The sequence below is a fragment of the Carassius gibelio genome, chromosome A4 (assembly GCF_023724105.1).
Source record: "Carassius gibelio isolate Cgi1373 ecotype wild population from Czech Republic chromosome A4, carGib1.2-hapl.c, whole genome shotgun sequence".
NCBI classification, from domain to species: domain Eukaryota; kingdom Metazoa; phylum Chordata; class Actinopteri; order Cypriniformes; family Cyprinidae; genus Carassius; species Carassius gibelio.
This window is the reverse complement of record NC_068374.1, coordinates 34594640-34616228: the sequence shown is the minus strand read 5'-3', so window position 1 is coordinate 34616228 and position 21589 is coordinate 34594640. Positions and strand designations below refer to the sequence as shown.

Genomic DNA, 21589 nt, shown 5'->3' with positions numbered 1-21589 from the left:
TTGGAAGTTGATGTGGTTTTCAGATTATGAGGTGTGTTGCTCTGTCTCTGTTAACAGTTTGAAAAACAAAAAGGCGGCAAAATCTGTAACTGCCAAAGCCACCTCAATATTAACTATAATGAGTTTACTTCAACAGTTCTACCTTTGAACAACAAATCGTATTATATATAAACAATCAAAATATTATTTTGGGGTTGTACAGCCCTATACATCATTTTTAAATAAAAACATTGAAAATAAAAAAAGATTTACAGCATTTTATATGTTTATTTACCATCAGAGAACTATAAACATACTTATGTTTTGTTAAACTAAAATATTAACTTAAAATTTCTAGTAAATATTTTACGTCTAAGAGTTTTGGCTGACAACATTGTGTTTTTATTTTGTTGCAGGTATCTTGAGAAAAGTGGAGTGAATTTAACAAACGTCAACGTTGTGTCATTCGGCGTGTGGCAGAATGTATGTTTCTTTACTTTTCTTTTACTCTGTTTCACGTTATATTTTTCTTCATTTTGGCTTTTCCATCATTTGAAGGTTGACGAGCACCTGCGATTTATGATTCTGATGGACGGAGTTCATCCGGAGATGGACACCTGCTTGATCGTGGAGTATAAAGGTATTTTTACGCTCTTTTACACTGATGGGTTGTGTGTCTGGATACAATACACGCATACGAACACAAAAACAAAAACAGCATTATTTTCAAGGGCATGACAGAATTAGCCATTAATGTACAGCCTTAGAAATGCAGTTTGAACTGTTTCAGTGCCAACAAACTAGAAGCTAAATGACATGTACAAATAGTCATATTACTCACCAAGACTGCATTTATTTGATCAAAAATACAGAATAAAATGTGAAATATTATTAACTGTGAAGCTGAATTTCCAGCTTCATTCCTCCAGTCTTCAGTGTCACATGATCTTCAGAAATCATTCTAATATACTGATTTGCTGCTCTAAAAACATTTATGATTATTATCAACGTTGAAAACAGTTGTGCTGCTTCATATTTTTGTGGAAACAGAGATACATTTGATGAATAAAGTTCCGAAGAACAGCATTTATTTGAAATATAAATATTTTATAACATTATAAATGCCTTTAATGTCACTATTGATTAATTGAATGCATCCATGCTGAGTAAAAGTGTTCTCTTTTTTCAATAAATAAATATATAAATAAAAACTGCCTTATGTATTTATATTTTATTACATTTTATATTAATTTTATTTTTTTCTACTTATATAAAATGAAGGTTTTTAATAATATAAGTGTAATTTAAAATTACGTTAAAGACACGATTGTTATTTTAATTGACACTACAATTTACAATACTAATAAGTTTCTAAATTCTTCAGTTTTTTTACACCCTCAAGCTTTTATGTTGTTAGCAAGTGTGTTCATTTGACACTTACAAATCTGATAAAAAACTGACAACATCTGTCAACAAAAATTCTATAAATGTAACCCTGGACCAAAAAGTGTCCCAAACTTCTGAACAGTGTTACAGTAAGATTATGTTGAAATGGTGAAATGATGAAATTAACGGTGAAACTCAGTGTTGGTTAAAAGTTTGTATGAACTCAACAAATAGGTCACATGATCCTGAACACAGTGGACTGCACCAGACCAAACAATGGACGTCTTCCTCACGGCGTTGATTTGATGATGAGCGACTTCGCTGGTGGTGCCTCCGGTTTCCCCATGACCTTTCACGGTGGGAAATACACCGGTGAGTCACACGTGCCGCTTTAAACAGGTGCATTATGGGAGCTGCCGACCTTTTAGGACAGTCAGGAAATGCATAATGGCACAGAAACAAACAATGCTGTCTTTGTCTTTTCGACTGACAGAAAGCTGGAAGGCAGGTTTCATCAAGAACGAGAGGAAGAAGCTGTTAAACTATAAGACGCAGCTGGTGAGATCACTGCAGCCCAAGATCTACTGTCCGTTTGCGGGATACTTCACCGAAGCACATCCCTCTGACAGGTGAACACTTCTCTTACAATCAGCTTTATCACAGAAACTCATCCAGCCAGTCTATATTTAACTACTGCATGAAGCAACACACTGAAAACATCACTACTACAGTATATAACATCATTATTATTACTACTATTATTAATAAGATATTTCTAATTATTTATATATTTTTATTAATATCACTATTTTTAACAATTTATTTTAAGATATTTTAAATGCATTAATAATAATTATTAGTAGTAGTAGTAGTATTAATATTGCTAATAAATACTGTTCTTTTGAACTTTTTGTTCATTAAAGAATCCTGAAAAATAAAATGCATCATGATTTCCACAAAAATATGAAGCAGAAACATTGTAATATATAATAATCAGAAATGTTCCTAGAGCCACAAATCAGTATATTTCTGAAGATCATGTGACACTGAATGTGACTGGAGGAATGATGCTGAAAAGTCAGCTGTGCATCACAGGAATAAATTACATTACACAGATAATCATATAGAAAACAGATTTTAAATTGAAACAATATGTAAAAAAAAATGTATTCAAAAATTGACTGTAGTGTGTATATATACAGCCATCAAAGTATGAAATGTATGAACATGACTAACAGGTACATAAAGGAGACAAACATCAAGAACAGCGCAGCAGATCTGAATGAATCGATAAAGAAGAGCTGTCCGAACATCTTAACCTGGACTCCTTTACCCGGATCAGTCCTGGATTTGGCCCTCGCGCTACAGGACCCATCCAACAGGTGCGTTCACATGCTTTTTTATCAAAATCCCAAAAGGATAAAGCATTAATGTGTAGCATTAGAGCAGGCTGATGTATCCCGAGTGCATGAAATGTATTAACATTTGCAAGAACAGCATCTTTCAAACAATATGCAAAAACCCTTACATGAGAAGAAGTGTTATATTAGTACCATTGAGATTATTATTATTAACTTGAACTTTTTTGTACTTTCATTTTTTATTAATTGGTTAATATTGTATTTATAATTTTTTTATTTATTTATTGTTATTTTATTTGTCTATGTAGTTTGCATTTGTTTTAGGTCCCGTTAAACTAAAGTAAAATATTTGTAATATTTAATATATTTTTATATTAATATTAATATGATTATTACAGTTAAGATAATTATTATTTCCATTTTTATTTATTAATATAATATTTTTTAATTGTATTATTATTATTATTAATAATAACTTTATATTAATAAAAGTATCCTGACAAAAAATATACATATATTTTGTTTAATAAAAGTGTAATAAAAAATTTTTATTACTTTTTTATTTTTTTAAGAAAAGCTTTATATAGTTTGGGTTTTAGTTCTAGTTTTACTTATCCTGTTACAAAACATAGATTGAATAATTATGCATTTTATAAATTCATGTGATTATATGTAAACTATTTTATGTAGTCTCTGTTTTATTTTTATTCTTTTTGCATCTGTTCAATTTCCATTTCACATGAACTGTTGGCTGAAATTGACTGCACATCAGCCTGTTCATTAGCATGTTGCATGTCAGAATTATGTTGTTATGATCATATGCATGAGTGAATGAGCATGTCACATGTGTCTCTGTTATTATTTCTTCCCCTTTTTCCATCAACGTGATTTTCTTTTCTGGTTTTAATATCATAACCATAGGAGTGCTATCACTGAACCGCCCAAAGACACAAAGATCTTTAAGGACAGTTGGGACTTTGACTTATATTTGGACGAACTGAATGCTTCGATTTCAGCTGAAATCTTTAAATACAAAAGCTGGATCCAGTACTATTATAACTGGGCAGGATTTAAAGACTACAATCTGGTCATTCGGGTAAATCATATACATTATAGCCAAGCTTCTGGTGGATTTAACACATAAAGCTACTTCATGCATAAACAATCCCATAATCAGATGCATTAAATGAATTAATCTTCAAACTCTAACTCTCAGGTCATTGAGACGGATGATGATTTTGAGCCTCTGAAGGGAGGTTACGATTATCTAGTGGACTTTCTGGATCTTTCTTTCCCAGACGTGCGTCCGGAGAGAGATCACGCATTTGAGGAGGTATAAACTGAGCAGATTGAGATGCACGCTGAAGTCAAATTCAACCTGATGAGTTAAATGTGTGTGTGTTTCAGATCAAGAATCGAGTTAATGTGATGAGACATGTGGTTTTGAACGGCCGGCTGTGGGACGACCTGTACATCGGCTTCAGTAACAGAATGAGTCGAGATCCTGATGTTTATCACCACAAGTAATATACACGCAAACAACATCAACACAATGTGAAACAAGTGCATCAAATGAAAATAATATGGCAAAATCTGTAATGGAAATCTGATGCACGTGCATGTGTATTACGCCTATAATATTAATTTCATATCATGCATTTTTTTTATTGGCAGAATCATTTTCAGATAGATTTGCCTCTGTTGCAAATATTTATAAATATTTATATTTAGCTTTATTTACTTCAATTCAGCCTTATTTTTCTCAGATTCATAAAGCATTTTTTTAAATCGGATGAAAGTTATGTTTATTAGATCTATATTCATTCAATATTCAATATATCATATATTATTGTTTTCAGACAGTATTACCACTGTTGCATTTATTTTTAATATTTAGCTTAATTTTTTTTTTTGTACTTTAGCACTAATTACTTAAATTCAATTTTATTTTGTTTCAGGTTATTTTATTTTCTAATTTTAATTTATTTATTTATTTACGTTTTTCACTGAACATTTATATTGTTCATTGTTCAATATTTCTAACTGATCTAGTTTAACAACAACTACAACAACACTTACAAATATTTTGCATGACATGACCAACATTTCAAGTCAGAGACAAACATGTTGCATTCAGACATAAATCTGTGATTTTATTAATTTAACATAGTATTTACATGATACCCCAAGGCACTTAAAAATAATGTTTTTTTTATATAAAAAAAACAAAGTACATTTATACTTAAGTACTGTACTTGAGTACACTTTTTGAGTATGCTTACTTTACTTAAGCATAATTTTTTTCTGGAAACACTACATTTGAAAGGCAAATATCGTACTTTACATACTACATTTCTATCAAAGTCCCCGGAGTAGAAAGTCATTTCTATGGAGCAGCTTTGGGTGATTTATTTATGTAACTTTTTTTCCATCTCTAAAACATGACTTTTATTTTGTAATCACTCTTTAGACTCACGTGAAGTGATTTCCCACCTTTTTTTATTTAAAATAGTTCATCTCTAAAACATGACTTTTATTTTGTAATCACTATTTAGGCTCACGTGAAGTGATTTCCCACCTTTTTTTATTTAAAATTGTTCATCTCTAAAACATGACTTTTATTTTGTAATCACTCTTTAGACTCACGTGAAGTGATTTCCCACCTTTTTTATTTAAAATAGTTCATCTCTAAAACATGACTTTTATTTTGTAATCACTATTTAGGCTCACGTGAAGTGATTTCCCACCTTTTTTTATTTAAAATTGTTCATCTCTAAAACATGACTTTTATTTTGTAATCACTCTTTAGGCTCACGTGAAGTGATTTCCCACCTTTTTTTTATTTAAAATAGTTCATCTCTAAAACATGACTTTTATTTTGTAATCACTCTTTAGGCTCACGTGAAGTGATTTCCCACCTTTTTTTTATTTAAAATAGTTCATCTCTAAAACATGACTTTTATTTTGTAATCACTCTTTAGGCTCACGTGAAGTGAATTCCCACCTTTTTTTTTATTAAAATTTTTTTCATCTCTAAAACATGACTTTTATTTTGTAATCACTCAATCACTCTTTAGGCTCACGTGAAAGACATTTTCACCTTTCTTTTTTTTTTAAACTGACCAGTTGCAAATATGACATTTATTTACAACAATTCAATAATAATACAGTATTTATATATATATTATCATTAAAACCTCTTTATTTCAAGCTGGTCAGTGTGTGATGTATTGTGAGTTGCTTCAGAGGCATAATGTATTGGGAGTATTACACACAACAATAATAAACATACTTTTTGTACTTAAGTGCTTTTAAAAGCAAGCATTTCTGTGCTTTTGCATCTGTCTTTCCAGCTTCCACTTGTAATGCAGTAATAACCAGCAGTTTCTTTCACTCAAGTAAAGGAAGTGTGCACTTTGTCCAGCTCTGATAATATCTCTCGTTGTTTTATCGGCAGGTTCTGGAATCATTTTCAGACAGAACTTCCTCTATCCGCACCAGACTGGGATGCTTTCCTTCAGAAGGCCTGTGTAAGCAGTAACGGCTGTGTGCTTTCTTAACTCAAACACACACATGCACAGTTATTGTTCTGGGTCAAAACACTAAATGATTCTGATGCTGCTTTAGCATTTCTGCCTTAATAACCTTAAATAACCCTACTGAGGTTACTATTTATGAAGTTTCTAGGGAAGACTATAATGATTATTTTCTATAATGATGGTAAACGGTACGATTTTTAGTGTGTGCATTATATCCTAATTTAATGAATGAATAATCTGGTCGAGTTATAAAACACTGGAATGAGATTCAATCAATTTTATGATTAGAAATGTACATTATGGGGTTGAAATTTTTTGTGGTATTGTGGAAAATGTAATTTTTAACAGCATTTGTGTTCCACAATATATTGTATTTTTTTAATATTAATTTGCACTGTGTTAAATTGAATAGGACAAGAAAATACTGTAGAAAAAGTAAATAAAAGACACTGCTCAAATAATTGGAGTTGCCACAATTTTTTTTAGTTTTGAGTCTTGTAGTACTTTTCGTACTACATTTCTATCAAAGTCCCCGGAGTAGAAAGTCATTTCTAAGGAGCAGCTTGGGTGATTTATTAATTTTTTTATTTAAATTTTTTCATCTCTAAAACATGACTTTTATTTTGTAATCACTCTTTACGCTCACGTGAAGTGATTTCCCACCTTTTTTTATTTACATTTTTTCATCTCTAAAACATGACTTTTATTTTGCAATCACTCTTTAGGCTCACGTGAAGTGATTTCCCACTTTTTTTATTACATTTTTTTTCATCTCTAAAACATAACTTTTATTTTGTAATCACTCTTTAGGCTCACGTGAAGTGATTTCCCACTTTTTTTATTAAATTTTTTTCATCTCTAAAACATAACTTTTATTTTGTAATCACTCTTTAGGCTCAAGTGAAGTGATTTCCCACTTTTTTTATTACATTTTTTTTCATCTCTAAAACATGACTTTTATTTTGTAATCACTCTTTAGGCTCACGTGAAGTGAATTTTTTTTAGTTTTGAGTCTCATGATTCTAAGTATAGTAATATTAAAGTGTTTGAGTTTAATTAATACAATTGCATAAGTGATTAAAACTAAGTCATCATAACTTATTATATTTGAGTAGACTTTAATTACACTTTAGTTAAAAAGTGCATGTAGGATGTAATAAAATATTTAACTTCTAAAAACATATGAGTTTTACATTTATTAACAAAAAAAAAGGCTATTTCAGATTTATATTTCACTTTTCAAATTTGTAATAACAGAAAAGATTTTCACATTTTAAATCCCAAAGTCAGTGCTGTTTGGGTTTTATTTAATTTATTACTTCTATTAATATACTGGCTTTTATTAATATATTTTCAAATTTTATTTACATTTCTTTTTATTTTTTATTTATTTATCGTTTTCAATCGATAACACATTTTTAATAGTTTTAATTAACAATAATTATGCTGATAGTCATTTTGCAAACAGAAACATTTCAGGTTCCACGCACTGCATCCCTGCATGCTCTCAAACATTCACACATTCATCAGCAATAAATCATTTCCACAGAAACACCACAGTACATGCAGTTAATGAAGCTCCATATGCTAAATAACATTATGCAAAGCATTGCAATCATTGCAGGAGAGATATAACAGTCTCCTTTCGCTTCATTGTCCCGAGATGACCTGTCAAGCAAGGCTCAAATGGAGAAGTGCTGATGTGGTTTAACCCACAACCCTGTGTGGTATGCAACCAAAGGTGTTAACGTCTCTGATGTAAACAGTGCTGGAGAGTGACTGATATCAGGTCATCTGGGTTACATAATCTGATTCCGAAATTATTTAGCTTTAAATCTTCCTGCAGTTCCTTCACGAACCCTGTGACCTATTGCACTCTTTAATGCTCTTGTTATTGGAATATATTTTCCTCTCTCTTTCTATTTTTATATCAAGATAATCTTATTTAAATCATGTTAGGTTAAAAGTAATCGGAGTATATTAACTGAAATGTGTAATGCAATAGATTATCGTTTTCTGTGTTCTTAATAATAGACTTCACTGTGCGTCTAGGCATTGATCTTTATCCTGGAGATCTTTTGACAGTGTCTTGATTGTTTGCTTCAGTTGCACTACCAAGGACTGAAATGCTGAATACTGAATTTATTTTAATGCTGAATTTATATCTAGCTATTACCTTTCACAATGAGAATTTTTTTAAAGTGAGTTTACATCATGCAATTCTCACTTTTTTTCTCAGAATTCAGAATTTGCATCTTGCAATCACATTTTGCACAATCCTAACATTGAAATTCTTGCAGTGTTAATATGAATTAACAAGACTTTGTTTTCTTCTACAAATGTTTTTCTCACGGTGTACAAAAATAAACCTCGCTGGCTGGTGTGAAGCAGCAGGAAACTGCATCATTTCATTCTTCATACACACAGTAAACGTGTTGAAAATTGTGTGAAATTATCGAGGCGTGTCTCCATTCAGAGGAGGCTCCTGCAGCGTCTGAAAACGTGACACATGTGAAGAAAACTCTCTCACAACAAAGTGTTCATAACAAAAAAAAAAAAACACCACTTTACTTCACATCTGTCACTTCCTGTCACAGGAAACTCCACCCGTGGTGCACCTCAGAACAAGACTTCTCCTGATCTCTCAAACTGAGTTTATATTGAGGCCGAGCTTTTCTTCACTTCATTCACGAATGTCTTCGCTGTAACAGGTGTCTGTGTCTGTGTCTGCACTCAAAACGCTTTTGTTGTTGTCAAAAGCTGATTATGTGGGATGAAACCACGAACAAAACTACTCAAGATAAGAAAAACGAGCATTAAATGAGATGATCATCGTTTATGAGAAATGCATTGCTTTGTGTAGTGAATGACATTTTTTACATTAGGAACTGAAACTGCAGTAAATCATGTTCCTCTGAAAAGTGTGTTCCTGTTTTCTTATAACTGTAAGTTTGCATCTCGCAACTCACACTTTTCCTTGAAATTGAAAGTTGTAAACTCAGAGTTTCCAACTCACAGTTTAGATTTGTTTTCCTCTGTATTCAGTGTTTACATTTCGCCAGTTTAATTCTTTGCACCAGAATAAAAATAATTGCTACTTGTTTTCTCACAATTCTAACTTTTTTCTGTATCTCTTGCAATTCTGATTATGTTTGAGTTTAAATATTGCACAAAATTATAAATATCACAAAATTCTTTCTTTTTTTTGCCACAGGACAAAAAAAAAAAAGAACAAGTTTCTTTTTTATTTTTTACTTTTTTATTTAAATTATGAGTTTATATCTCACAGTTTTGACTTTTTTTTCCATGTATTAGGAGTTTACATCTTGCAATTCTGTTTGTTTCTGCCATGGAATAAATAAAAAATTTAAAAAAAAATTTAAAAAAAAAAGGGAAAAAAAAGGTAGTTGCATCTTTTTACCTTGCAATTTTTACTTTTCTTTCTGCAAATTCTTTGTTTATATCTCGCAATTCTTTTCTTTTTTTTTTTTTTAGAATGGTAATTGCAACTACACTTCTCAGATTTTTGTTCCGTGGTGGTGAAAATAAGCTTACACTGAAATATTTTCAATTTTTTATGCATTTACAAAATGCATTTACTCGCTGTTTTGAGTCACTGCGAATACAATGCAACAACATAAAATCTTGGCTCTGAAGCAAAATGAGCTGAGAAACAGCAAATGCAATGCCATTCAGACTTGTGAGAGTGACTCGAGTGTTTTGGGGCTGTTCAGCAGCAGACATCTATAACAGTATAACTGTGTGTGTGAGTGTTATAAAGGGACCCTGCACTGTCCTCCTCATGGCGCTTGTGATTATCAGACTCATATCAGTTCTGCTCATATTTACCTGCAGAACTGTTCTAAGCTATTTGCATGAGTGAAACATCCCGATCACGACAGTGCACTGGTACTCGATGGCGCCGCGCATGGCTGCTTCAGTGCTTGGCTCTCCAGTGTTTGTACTGTTTTTGTTCGTTTTTCCTGTTTTTTGTTTAACAAACACTATCAGTTTCACCAGGGATGAACTGCTGAACATTCGGCAGAACACACCACAAGATCTTTTACCAGATTTAAATTATTCAGACGTTTTACTAAACGTTGTTATCGGAGGAGCGGCGGCGCTGATCAAACGCTTCAGGACGCGCACGGGGGAAGCGAGCGGGAGCGCTCGTCAGACTCAGGAAGCGCGGATTTCGAACGCCGTTGCCTAGCATCCATCTGGCAAATCTCCGCTCTCTACTCAACAAAACAGACGAACTCCTTCTGCTCTCTCGGACAAATAAGGATTTCTCTCACTCTGCTGCTCTGTGTTTCACGGAAACCTGGCTGAATGACACCATACCGGACAGCGCGCTCCATCTGCCGGACTTTCAGCTGTTTAGAGCGGATCGTGACACAGAATCAACGGGGAAATCGCGCGGCGGCGGCACATGCTTTTACATCAATGAGCGGTGGTGTAGAGATGTAACTGTGTTAAAGAAGATGTGCTGTCCTGATCTAGAAATGCAGTTTGTCAACTGCAAGCCGTTCTATTCCCCGCGGGAGTTTCACTCGTTCATTCTGGTTAGTGTTTACATCCATCCGCAAGCGAACGTGAGCTCAGCTTTACAGAAACTTGCTGATCAGATCACAGAGACAGAACAACAGCACCCGGACTCTGTTTTAATCATTCTCGGGGACTTTAATAAAGCCAATCTCTCCCGTCAACTGCCAAAATACAGACAGCATGTTACATGTCCCACCAGAGACAGTAATATATTGGATCACTGCTACACTACAATAAAGGATGCATTTCAATCTGTTCCACGAGCAGCTTTGGGAAATTCTGATCACTGTCTGATTCATCTTATACCGTCCTACAAACAGAAACTTAAATCTGCTAAACCTGTAGTAAGGACTGTGAACAGATGGACCAGCGAAACGGAGCAGGATTTACAATCTTGTTTTGACCTCACTGATTGGAGTGTTTTTGAAGCTGCTACCACCGATCTGGACGAACTCACAGAAACTGTAACATCCTATATTAGTTTCTGTGAGGATGTTTGCATTCCTACCAGGACTTATTTAACATTCAACAACGATAAGCCATGGTTTACAGTAAAACTCAGACATCTTCGTCAGGCCAAAGAGGATGCCTACAGAAATGGGGACAGGATCTTGTACAATCAGGCCAGGAACACACTGAACAAAGAGATCAGAGCGGCTAAAAAGACCTACGCTAAAAAGTTGGAAGACCAGTTTTCTTCCAATGACTCAACTTCAGTTTGGAGAGGACTGAGGGCCATCACAAACTACAAGACACCATCCCCTTGCACTGAGGCTAATCAACGGCTTGCTAACGACCTGAATGAGTTTTATTGCAGATTTGAAACCCCCAACACCCATTCTGACCATCTCCCTACACAACCATTAACACCTCCTGCAAGACAGACCTGTGGCTCTAACGTCTGTCGTCATGAAGTCGTTTGAAAAACTGGTTCTGGCTTATCTGAAGGACATCACTGGACCCTTACTGGACCCCCTGCAGTTTGCTTAACGATCAAACAGGTCCGTGGATGATGCAATCAACATAGGATTGCACTTCATCCTGCAACATCTGGACAAAACAGGGACTTATGTGAGGATCCTGTTTGTGGACTTTAGTTAGGCTTTCATCACCATCATCCCAACAGCCCTCCAGACCAAACTGACCCAGCTCTCCGTTCCTAGCTCTATCTGTCAGTGGATCACCAGCTTTCTGACAGACAGGCAACAGTTAGTGAGACTGGGGAAATTCACATCAAACAGCTGCTCCACCAACACTGGTGCCCCTCAGGGATGTGTTCTCTCCCCTCTGCTTTTCTCCCTGTACACCAACGACTGCACCTCTAAAGACCCCTGTGTCAAGCTTCTGAAGTTTGCAGACGACACTACAGTCATCAGTCTCATTCAGGGCGATGACGAGTCTGCTTACAGACAAGAGGTTGAGCAACTTTGTGTCTGGTGCAGTCTTAACAACCTGGAGCTGAACACAGCTCAAAACAGTGGAGATGATTGTGGACTTCAGGAGAAACCGCCCTGCACTTTCCCCACTCACCATCATGAACAGCACTGTGACTGCAGTGGAGTCATTCAGATTCCTGGGAACCACCATCTCTCAGGACCTGAAGTGGGACACTCACATTGACTCCATTGTGAAAAAGGCCCAACAAAGGTTGTACTTCCTTCGCCAGTTGAGGAAGTTTAACCTGCCACAGGAGCTGCTGAAACAGTTCTACTCAGCCGTCACTGAGTCTGTACTGTGTACTTCTATAACTGTCTGGTTTGGCTCAGCTAAAAAATCAGACATCAGTAGACTACAGAGAACTGTTCGGACTGCTGAAAGGATTATTGGGGCCCACCCTTCAAGAACTGTATACATCCAGAGTGAGGAAAAGGGCTCAGAAAATCACTCTGGGTCCCTCACATCCAAGTCACCCCATTTTTGAACTTTTGCCATCTGGCCGGCGTCTCAGAGCCACAAATACCAGAACAGCAAGGCACAAAAACAGTTTCTTCCCCCAGGCAATCCACCTCATTAACAGTTAAATGTTCCCCACTTATGCTTATGCAAACAAAAGTGCAACATCCTTATATTTATTTGTTACCCCTCCATCCTAGTACATCCCTGCATCTTTTTCAATCCTATTCCATTATCATTTATAGCACAATTGTTTATACACTTATTTATTTGACTACCTTTTTTTTTTTTTTTTTTGTCTGTGTGTTGGTGTCTCTGTGTACTGGAAGCTTATGTCACTAAAACAAATTCCTTGTATGCACAAACATACTTGGCAATAAAGCTCTTTCTGATTCTGATTCTGATCTCAAACGTAAAACAGTCAAAGTCCACATTCAGCCAAAGCCACGCTTCATCCGGGACAGACACCAACAGCAATGCTTTCATGCACATTTCATGCAAAGAATAACAAAGGAATTTTATATATATATATCTCATGTTAAACACATTACAATTAGTTTAAATTCAAAAACTGAACCTACTTTAGTAATCGAGGTTAATTTCTAAAAATGCTACAGATGGATTTTTAATATTAAATTGATTAAATTGATGTTAAATTCATGAATTAACAGTCAACTGTAGTGTATTTAAAATTTAACATTCACCAAGATTAATAAATAATGCAAGCTTTTAGTTCATGCCACTTTATGCATTGTTACACTTATTTTTTAATAAAAAATTAGACATATAAACATGTTTAAATGTCATGAAAATAAGAGACTTGAAATTGGTATGAAATTATGAATATGAATTATATTTGGATATTTATTTTTAGCTCGAGTTAAGATGCAGATGCAAATTTATGTTCATTATCAGAAAAAATCTTCTAAAAATTGCAACAAGTTCAGTAGTTTTACCACGGCGAAAATGCAACGAAACTATTTGCATTTGCATGTCTAAATACATAGTATAAATGCACAATTGCGATAGTTTAATCCAAAAATACTGTTTGTCAGCACTGTTTCATCCGGCTCTAAACTAGTTTAAATCATGTGTTCTCCACTGAATTTTGATTCATGCAAAACTAATAAATGACTGAGATTAATAACGCAGAACACGTATGAAAGCAGACACCTTTAATATAATAAACACAATATTACACCAGCGATCAGGATCACAGTCAGATCCTTCAGCTCTTGACTTTCTTCCGCTTGCCGTCTTTCGCTGAAGACCTCTCGAGGTTTACAGGAGGAGCTCCCAGCTTTTTACTTTTCGCCTTCTTCACTTTTTCTTTAAGGGCTTGAATATCGATTTTGTTTTCGGCTGTTGCTAAGAAGAGGAGAATATTAAATAATAAAAAACATCATGAGTTTGCATGCTCATTTCAGTTAAAGTATGCACACATTTAACTAATTTTAGCAGGAATGCATTGAAGACTTTCATTAGCACATGCATAATAAAATGCACGGATGCTCTGGATAAAAGCACATGTAAAATATATATATATATATATAATTTTTGTTTTTGTAATATTACGTTTTCATTTATGCATTAAGCAGATGCTGCTATTATAAAAAAAGCAACGTACAGTGCATTAAACTTGATATTTATTTTACTAGCATGTGTTCCCTGTGAATTGAACCCACAAGCTTTTTGCGCTGGTAATGCAACAGGAACATTATTATTATTATTATTATTTATAACAGAATCTAAGCTTCACACTCTTCACACTCACACATTTGCTGCAGTTTCAATCATGCTGACTAATGTTTTATATTGAAAGCGTGCTGTATGTGTCTGGATGCACACTGTATTGTGAAGTATTGGGTGTTTGTTGTACCTGGTTTGCTCTTCTTCACGGCCGCCTTCTCTTTAGGGGGAATGAAATCTTTCTGCCTCTGCTCTTGTCTCTTGGATAAAGCTTCAGCCTGTTTGGCCTTCAGCCCCGGAAACAAAGCACGAGCCGTTAGGAGTGAACGGAGTCCCATCATGCATCATAACTACTCATAAAAACCATTATATACTAAATTATACCTTAATTTCATTCAACTTCTGGCGTCTCTTCTCGCTCTCTCGCAGGAAGAACTCACCGGTCGCCAGCTCTTTATCAATCTGTGCACAAAAATATTACACATGAACAATGACGACTGTTAAAAGTGGATTTATTCTTTTTTTTTTTTTTATAAATTATTATATTTGTAAATTATGAATTCAGGGATGTTTTAAAAAATACATAAAAAAATCTATAAATGTTTATTATAATTTTTTTATACTGTTAAAATATTTTCATTTATAAATTAAGTAATATATTTAATTCATATTTAATCAAAATATTTATTATAATATATTCTATTGTACTATATAATTACATTCTATTATAATATTTAATATATTATCTGTAGATTTGATATGAATGTTAATTAAATATTTACTTAATTTATTCATATAAATCAGTGCGGAAAAATATTACACACGAGCAATGACTTAAAACTATTAATTAATTTATTTTAAAATACGTGCTTGTTTTTGTAATTTACACATCAAGGGTACACATCAAGGGTATAATTATTTTTAATAATTATATAAATTACTTATAGTTATAGACTTGATATTAAATGTAATTTTAATATTTTACTTAATTTAATTTTTTTTGGACACCTGACTAATATTTTAATGAATGTTTCTCTTGAATTGAATTTTGCACATTAAATATGCTTCATAAAAAAAATTTAAAATATTTTTTTTATTGGCTAAATAACCATGTACATTCGATCTGTATCTTTTATGATATTCTCCAGTGTGTCTATGGGGTCAAATCCCCATAAAGCACTTGATCTGTGACTCGTACCTTGCTCTCGGGCTGCGGCGGAGGGAACGGTGTGTACTCCTTCTTCACCGTCTTCTTCTTGGGCTGCTTGCGTTTGGAGAGACTCTTGTGTCTGAAGTTGGGCAGGAATCTCTCCCAGCTCTGCGTGCGCAGCTCGGGGTCGCTCGCCAGCTCCCGCTTGATCATCAACGTCTAGAAAGAGATCGAATCACACACACAATTAACCATCTACAATACAAACTAAATATCATGCATATGCAAAGTGACCCACATTTGGTTTTTGACCACTGATAATGTGTATAATTCACTCAAGGAGCAATACTGAAATCCATGCATCTCTGGAAATTAATGTTAGAGGTCCTAAAAAATTAAGATACCCGAAGAAAGAAAATACAAAAGGACAGTAAGATATCTTTAATACTTCTTGAGTCTCAGGCATGCACAGGCTCTTGAGTTTCAGGCATGCACACTTCCGAGTTTCAGGCATGCACACTTCCGAGTTTCAGGCACGCACACTTCCGAGTTTCAGGCACGCACACTTCCGAGTTTCAGGCACGCACACTTCCGAGTTTCAGGCACGCACACTTCCGTGTTTCAGGCACGCACACTTCCGTGTTTCAGGCACGCACACTTCCGTGTTTCAGGCACGCACACTTCCGAGTTTCAGGCATGCACACTTCCGAGTTTCAGGCATGCACACTTCCGTGTTTCAGGCACGCACACTTCCGAGTTTGAGGCACGCACACTTCCGAGTTTGAGGCACGCACACTTCCGAGTTTCAGGCACGCACACTTCCGAGTTTCAGGCACGCACACTTCCGAGTTTCAGGCACGCACACTTCCGAGTTTCAGGCACGCACACTTCCGTGTTTCAGGCACGCACACTTCCGAGTTTCAGGCATGCACACTTCCGTGTTTCAGGCACGCACACTTCCGAGTTTCAGGCACGCACACTTCCGAGTTTCAGGCACGCACACTTCCGAGTTTCAGGCACGCACACTTCCGAGTTTCAGGCACGCACACTTCCGAGTTTCAGGCACGCACAGGCTCTTGAGTTTCAGGCACGCACACTTCCGAGTTTCAGGCACGCACAGGCTCTTGAGTTTCAGGCACGCACACTTCCGAGTTTCAGGCACGCACAGGCTCTTGAGTTTCAGGCACGCACACTTCCAAGTTTCAGGCATGCACACTTCCGTGTTTCAGGCACGCACACTTCCGTGTTTCAGGCACGCACACTTCCGAGTTTCAGGCACGCACACTTCCGAGTTTCAGGCACGCACACTTCCGAGTTTCAGGCACGCACACTTCCGAGTTTCAGGCACGCACACTTCCGAGTTTCAGGCACGCACACTTCCGAGTTTCAGGCACGCACACTTCCGAGTTTCAGGCACGCACACTTCCGAGTTTCAGGCACGCACACTTCCGAGTTTCAGGCACGCACCCTTCCGAGTTTCAGGCACGCACACTTCCGAGTTTCAGGCACGCACGCACACTTCCGAGTTTCAGGCACGCACGCACACTTCCGAGTTTCAGGCACGCACGCACACTTCCGAGTTTCAGGCACGCACGCACACTTCCGAGTTTCAGGCACGCACACTTCCGAGTTTCAGGCACGCACACTTCCGAGTTTCAGTCACGCACGCTTCCGAGTTTCAGGCACGCACGCTTCCGAGTTTCAGGCACGCACGCTTCCGAGTTTCAGGCACGCACACTTCCGAGTTTCAGGCACGCACACTTCCGAGTTTCAGGCACGCACACTTCCGAGTTTCAGGCACGCACACTTCCGAGTTTCAGGCACGCACACTTCCGAGTTTCAGGCACGCACACTTCCGAGTTTCAGGCACGCACACTTCCGAGTTTCAGGCACGCACACTTCCGAGTTTCAGGCACGCACACTTCCGAGTTTCAGGCACGCACACTTCCGAGTTTCAGGCACGCACACTTCCGAGTTTCAGGCACGCACACTTCCGAGTTTCAGGCACGCACACTTCCGAGTTTCAGGCACGCACACTTCCGAGTTTCAGGCACGCACACTTCCGAGTTTCAGGCATGCACACTTCCGAGTTTCAGGCATGCACACTTCCGAGTTTCAGCCATGGAAAAAAAAAAAAGCCTGAAGTGCTCTTTCCCCATTTCTGAACGGTCACCGTATAATGCAACACAGATTGCTAAAGTCAACAGATTTTTCTAAAAGAATTACGAGCAATGCTGCTGCAATCGTTCTCAAGCCAGTTTGACTTGACTGTTATTTGGCTCCAGATCTCAAAAATATTGGATTACCCACTTTAATATGCATTATGACGTTTAATATTTGAATTCTTCCAAAAAATAAAAACGTTGACCGATGGGAAGCTTCTGAAATGTGGTTCGTTTACACAGAATGACTCTATTACACCTCATCCTCTTTTTTTACAGTAAAGCGCGCTGTTCGCATAATGTTCAATTAGTCTTATTTTCAACAGCATTATGTACCTTTATGTTGTAAATGGGGTGAATATTCTTCATTGTGTCCAACACAACTTTCCGTACCTGCAGAAACAAGCGAGAAACAGCAGCTCATTCCTCTACATCATTCATTATTATTCAGGGTTTGGATTATTAAAGGCATCAAGCAGCTAAAGGCATCACCTCCTTGAGACCGCTGTACGGGCCGAGAGCAGAAACCGTGTTTCCCTGAACCATCACATAACAGCTGGTCAGCAGCTCCAGAGCCTGAAACAATGTGGAAGAGATCACATTTAATCACAGCATCACATGACAAGCTCAGAAAGCAATCAACAATCAACAAAGCTTCTTCAAAATGAGAGAAAATAATAAAATCTCTCTAGAAACCTAAAGTCCATCAGTGAAATTTATTAGTTTTTAGTTTCTTTTATTATAAATTATAACGTTTTAGTTTATAAATAAATAAAAAAAACTGTAAATTATAGTTTTATTTACAATTTATAAGTTAAAAATGTTTGTCTTTACCGTCACTTTTAATAAATTGAATACATCCTTGCTGAATAATATTATTAGTTTATTCCAGAAAAAAAAGTAACAACTGCAAACTAAATTTTTAATGCTTTGATATAAAAAATATAAATTATATTGAGATTTTATATGATACAATATTCATTAATTGAATTAAATACATACTCAAAATAATAACTAATAACTAATACATAATCAATAAATGAAGACACACCTGACATATAAAACTAAATCAAATCACAATCTGAGCCATCAAACATTAAAACAACTTTCTTCATCTCTTAACAGCAAAAAAAAAATCCTCTATAGACCCAAAGTCTAAATGTTTAAATGTGCCTTTTTTTAGTTTTATCAATTACTTTTTACTCTTTAGAAATAAATAAAAAAAATACATATTTTTAGAAATCACTACAATTATAAAATATGATATATGATTAAATTCTTATGTTATGTACACATCATAATTTTTGAGCTCACTGCATGTGATTAAAACACAAAGAGAAGTAGATTATAATAAGAGCGAAGGCCGTCTTTGCTCACCTTCAGCGTGGAGCCCTTGGGGCCGATCAGTCTCTGTCGTCTCTTCACAAAACGCTCGCGGTTGCGGACAAGCGTCCCAATCTTAATGATGTCACATGCCACGTCGTCTTCTAGTATCCTCACAGCCTGAAGTCAATAAAAGAGTTTAACAGGAGATTTGAGGCTGAATTTACCAGTCAGAAATTTTTAATAATTCAGATTTTTTTTTTTAAGAATTCTCTTATGTTCAAAAAAGCTGAATTTATTTAATAAAAATAAAACACAGTAAAAAAAAAAATATGTTTTTATTAAATATAATTAAAATGTAAAATAGCAGTTTATTATTTAACTATATATTGTAAAATGTAATTTATTCCTGTGATGCAAAGCTGAATCTTCCACTTAAAAAAATATAAAATGATATATATATAATTGGTATTTTAATTACATTGATATGATTTAACAATTCATATTTAAATTCATTTTTATATATATATATATATATATATATATATATATATATATATATATATATATATATATATATAAAATCATATTAGACATTTTTACATCTATTTTTGAATACATGTATTTTATGTACAATGAAAAAAAAACAATAATATGTTTTTTTGAACATTATTGGCATTTTAATAAAATGTATGATTAAATAATTCATATATAAATTCATGTATATATATATATATATATATATATATATATATATATATATATATATATATATAAATTAATGTATATATATATATATATATATATTATATTTTGTATTTATAATAACATTTTTTTTTTGAATAAATGTATTTTAACGATGAATGAAGTAAAATATTTAATTATAACTGAACTCGTTCATTTCTATAAAACATGAACACTGACGTTAGCCCACACCTGTTCAAAAGGCACACTTCTCGCCAGTAACTTGATGAGATCCCTCCCTCTGAGGATGGCGTAGGGGTCGAATGTTTTCTTCGTCGTGTGCACCGTCATGCTGCCTTCAATCAGGTCCAGTGTGGCGTTGATGAACTAGATTCACAGCACAGATTCAAAGAGATCACACAAAACCAATTCAAAGAGCTGGTGAGCGTTCAGAAAGCAGTTTGAGTTTGAGCACACTCACGACGTCTCCCAGAGCCTTCTGCACCAGCGGCCAGCACTCCTTCAGATACACCTCTCTGTATTTGGGGAATAGCGTGGCGAAGCTGCTCTCCTCCAGAAGACCTTTGGGATTGTCCACCCGAGTGAACTTAGGCTCCTTCCAGCCATCTGGAACCGTCTGTAGCTCAGTTTCATCTGTTTAACACAAAAAAAACAGAGTTTAGTTAGGCTTGATTCTGAAATGAGTTGCAGTGTTACACATAAGACAATCCTCTCAACCTGAGCTTCACCATCTGTGTGTGATTACTAAAATCTACTAAGTATGTACCAATTAAATACTGTATTATAATGATCTGTTAATATTTTAGTACTCATGTGTGTTTTGGAGAATTGGACAATTCAACAAATGCACAATCAATTAATTTCTAAAAGATTGTAAAACAAAACTGTAACATTGTTGCTAAAAGAAACATAACAACGGCGTCAAACATATACATAAACTCGTTTGAAGTCAATAACACGGATATTGTTGATCCATGAGGATTACATTTCGCATATTTGATGGTTTATAAGTGTAACTGTACCTGTGTTTTTGCTCTTTTTCTGATTTTTGTTTGTTAGCGTTTCACTCGTGGATTCTGTGGGAGCCGCCATTGCTGCTGTGGGCAGTGACGTCAGACGCTGCGTCCACTCGTCATGTGCGAACAGCGTGAGTCTTACCGCCTAGTGGCGTGGAGGAAACATGAAACAACTCAGTTAACAGCACTAATTAACCGAGTCTATGAATTGAAAGTACAATTATTGTTTAAAACATTCCATAATAATATCCCCTTTCACAAAAAGTCATATTTGTTTTTCTTAAAATGTGTTATTAGTATTGTAAATATTAATTTAAATTCGAATATTATATTTTTCAAATGTATAATTATAGTACAATATCGAATGTATTTTGGTTTTACTTTAATTAAAATTTGATTAGAATTAATAATATATTTAATGTCATAATTTACTTATATATATAAATAATAATTATTATTATTGTTATTTTAAATTATAATTTTAAAGAAATAATACATGATAATTATATTTAAAATAAATTATAATTAAAATAAATACATTTTAAAATAATTGTAAAACTTATTATTATAATAATAATTATTATTATAAATTAATATGAAATAATATAATAACAAATATTTTATTTATATATTATATATTTATGTATATCTTCTAATTATATTTTCCTTATTATTGTTATTATTTTAAATATTAATATTAAAACATTAAAATATTAAAAAAGAAACTGGTAAGTTAACTAAATAATTAATTAATTAATACATTTTATATTGCTTCAGTTATTCCATTCCCCAAATTTTCAATAATTGCAATGAAACAAAAATAAAATAATATTAAATA

At 34.7% G+C, this 21589-nt stretch overlaps 2 protein-coding genes across 6 annotated transcripts in view; one reads left to right on the top strand and one right to left on the bottom strand.

Annotated features, from left to right (window-relative positions):
- LOC127979083 (cytidine monophosphate-N-acetylneuraminic acid hydroxylase-like) overlaps nt 1–6726 on the top strand; it is a 33243-nt gene extending 26517 nt beyond the window's left edge. For all 5 annotated transcript variants that reach the window (XM_052584217.1, XM_052584248.1, XM_052584225.1 and 2 more), the window contains 9 exons: nt 396–462; nt 538–619; nt 1600–1737; nt 1859–1994; nt 2604–2747; nt 3648–3822; nt 3943–4059; nt 4134–4249; nt 6184–6726. In XM_052584217.1, coding sequence (XP_052440177.1) covers nt 396–462; nt 538–619; nt 1600–1737; nt 1859–1994; nt 2604–2747; nt 3648–3822; nt 3943–4059; nt 4134–4249; nt 6184–6286 — 1078 coding nt within the window. In that variant the 3' untranslated portion in view covers nt 6287–6726. The remainder of the gene's footprint in view (nt 1–395; nt 463–537; nt 620–1599; nt 1738–1858; nt 1995–2603; nt 2748–3647; nt 3823–3942; nt 4060–4133; nt 4250–6183) is intronic.
- Nucleotides 6727–13866: 7140 nt separating this feature from the next.
- Nucleotides 13867–20896, bottom strand: LOC127979080 (KRR1 small subunit processome component homolog). Its single transcript, XM_052584202.1, has 10 exons — nt 20758–20896; nt 20196–20368; nt 19967–20101; nt 19085–19210; nt 18200–18283; nt 18044–18100; nt 15594–15764; nt 14780–14857; nt 14586–14682; nt 13867–14074 (listed from the first exon to the last, which is right to left on the bottom strand). The coding sequence occupies exons 1-10, from the start codon at nt 20825–20827 to the stop codon at nt 13935–13937; spliced, it is 1131 nt and encodes a 376-aa protein (XP_052440162.1). The 5' UTR covers nt 20828–20896; the 3' UTR covers nt 13867–13934.
- Between the last annotated feature and the right edge of the window lie 693 nt (nt 20897–21589).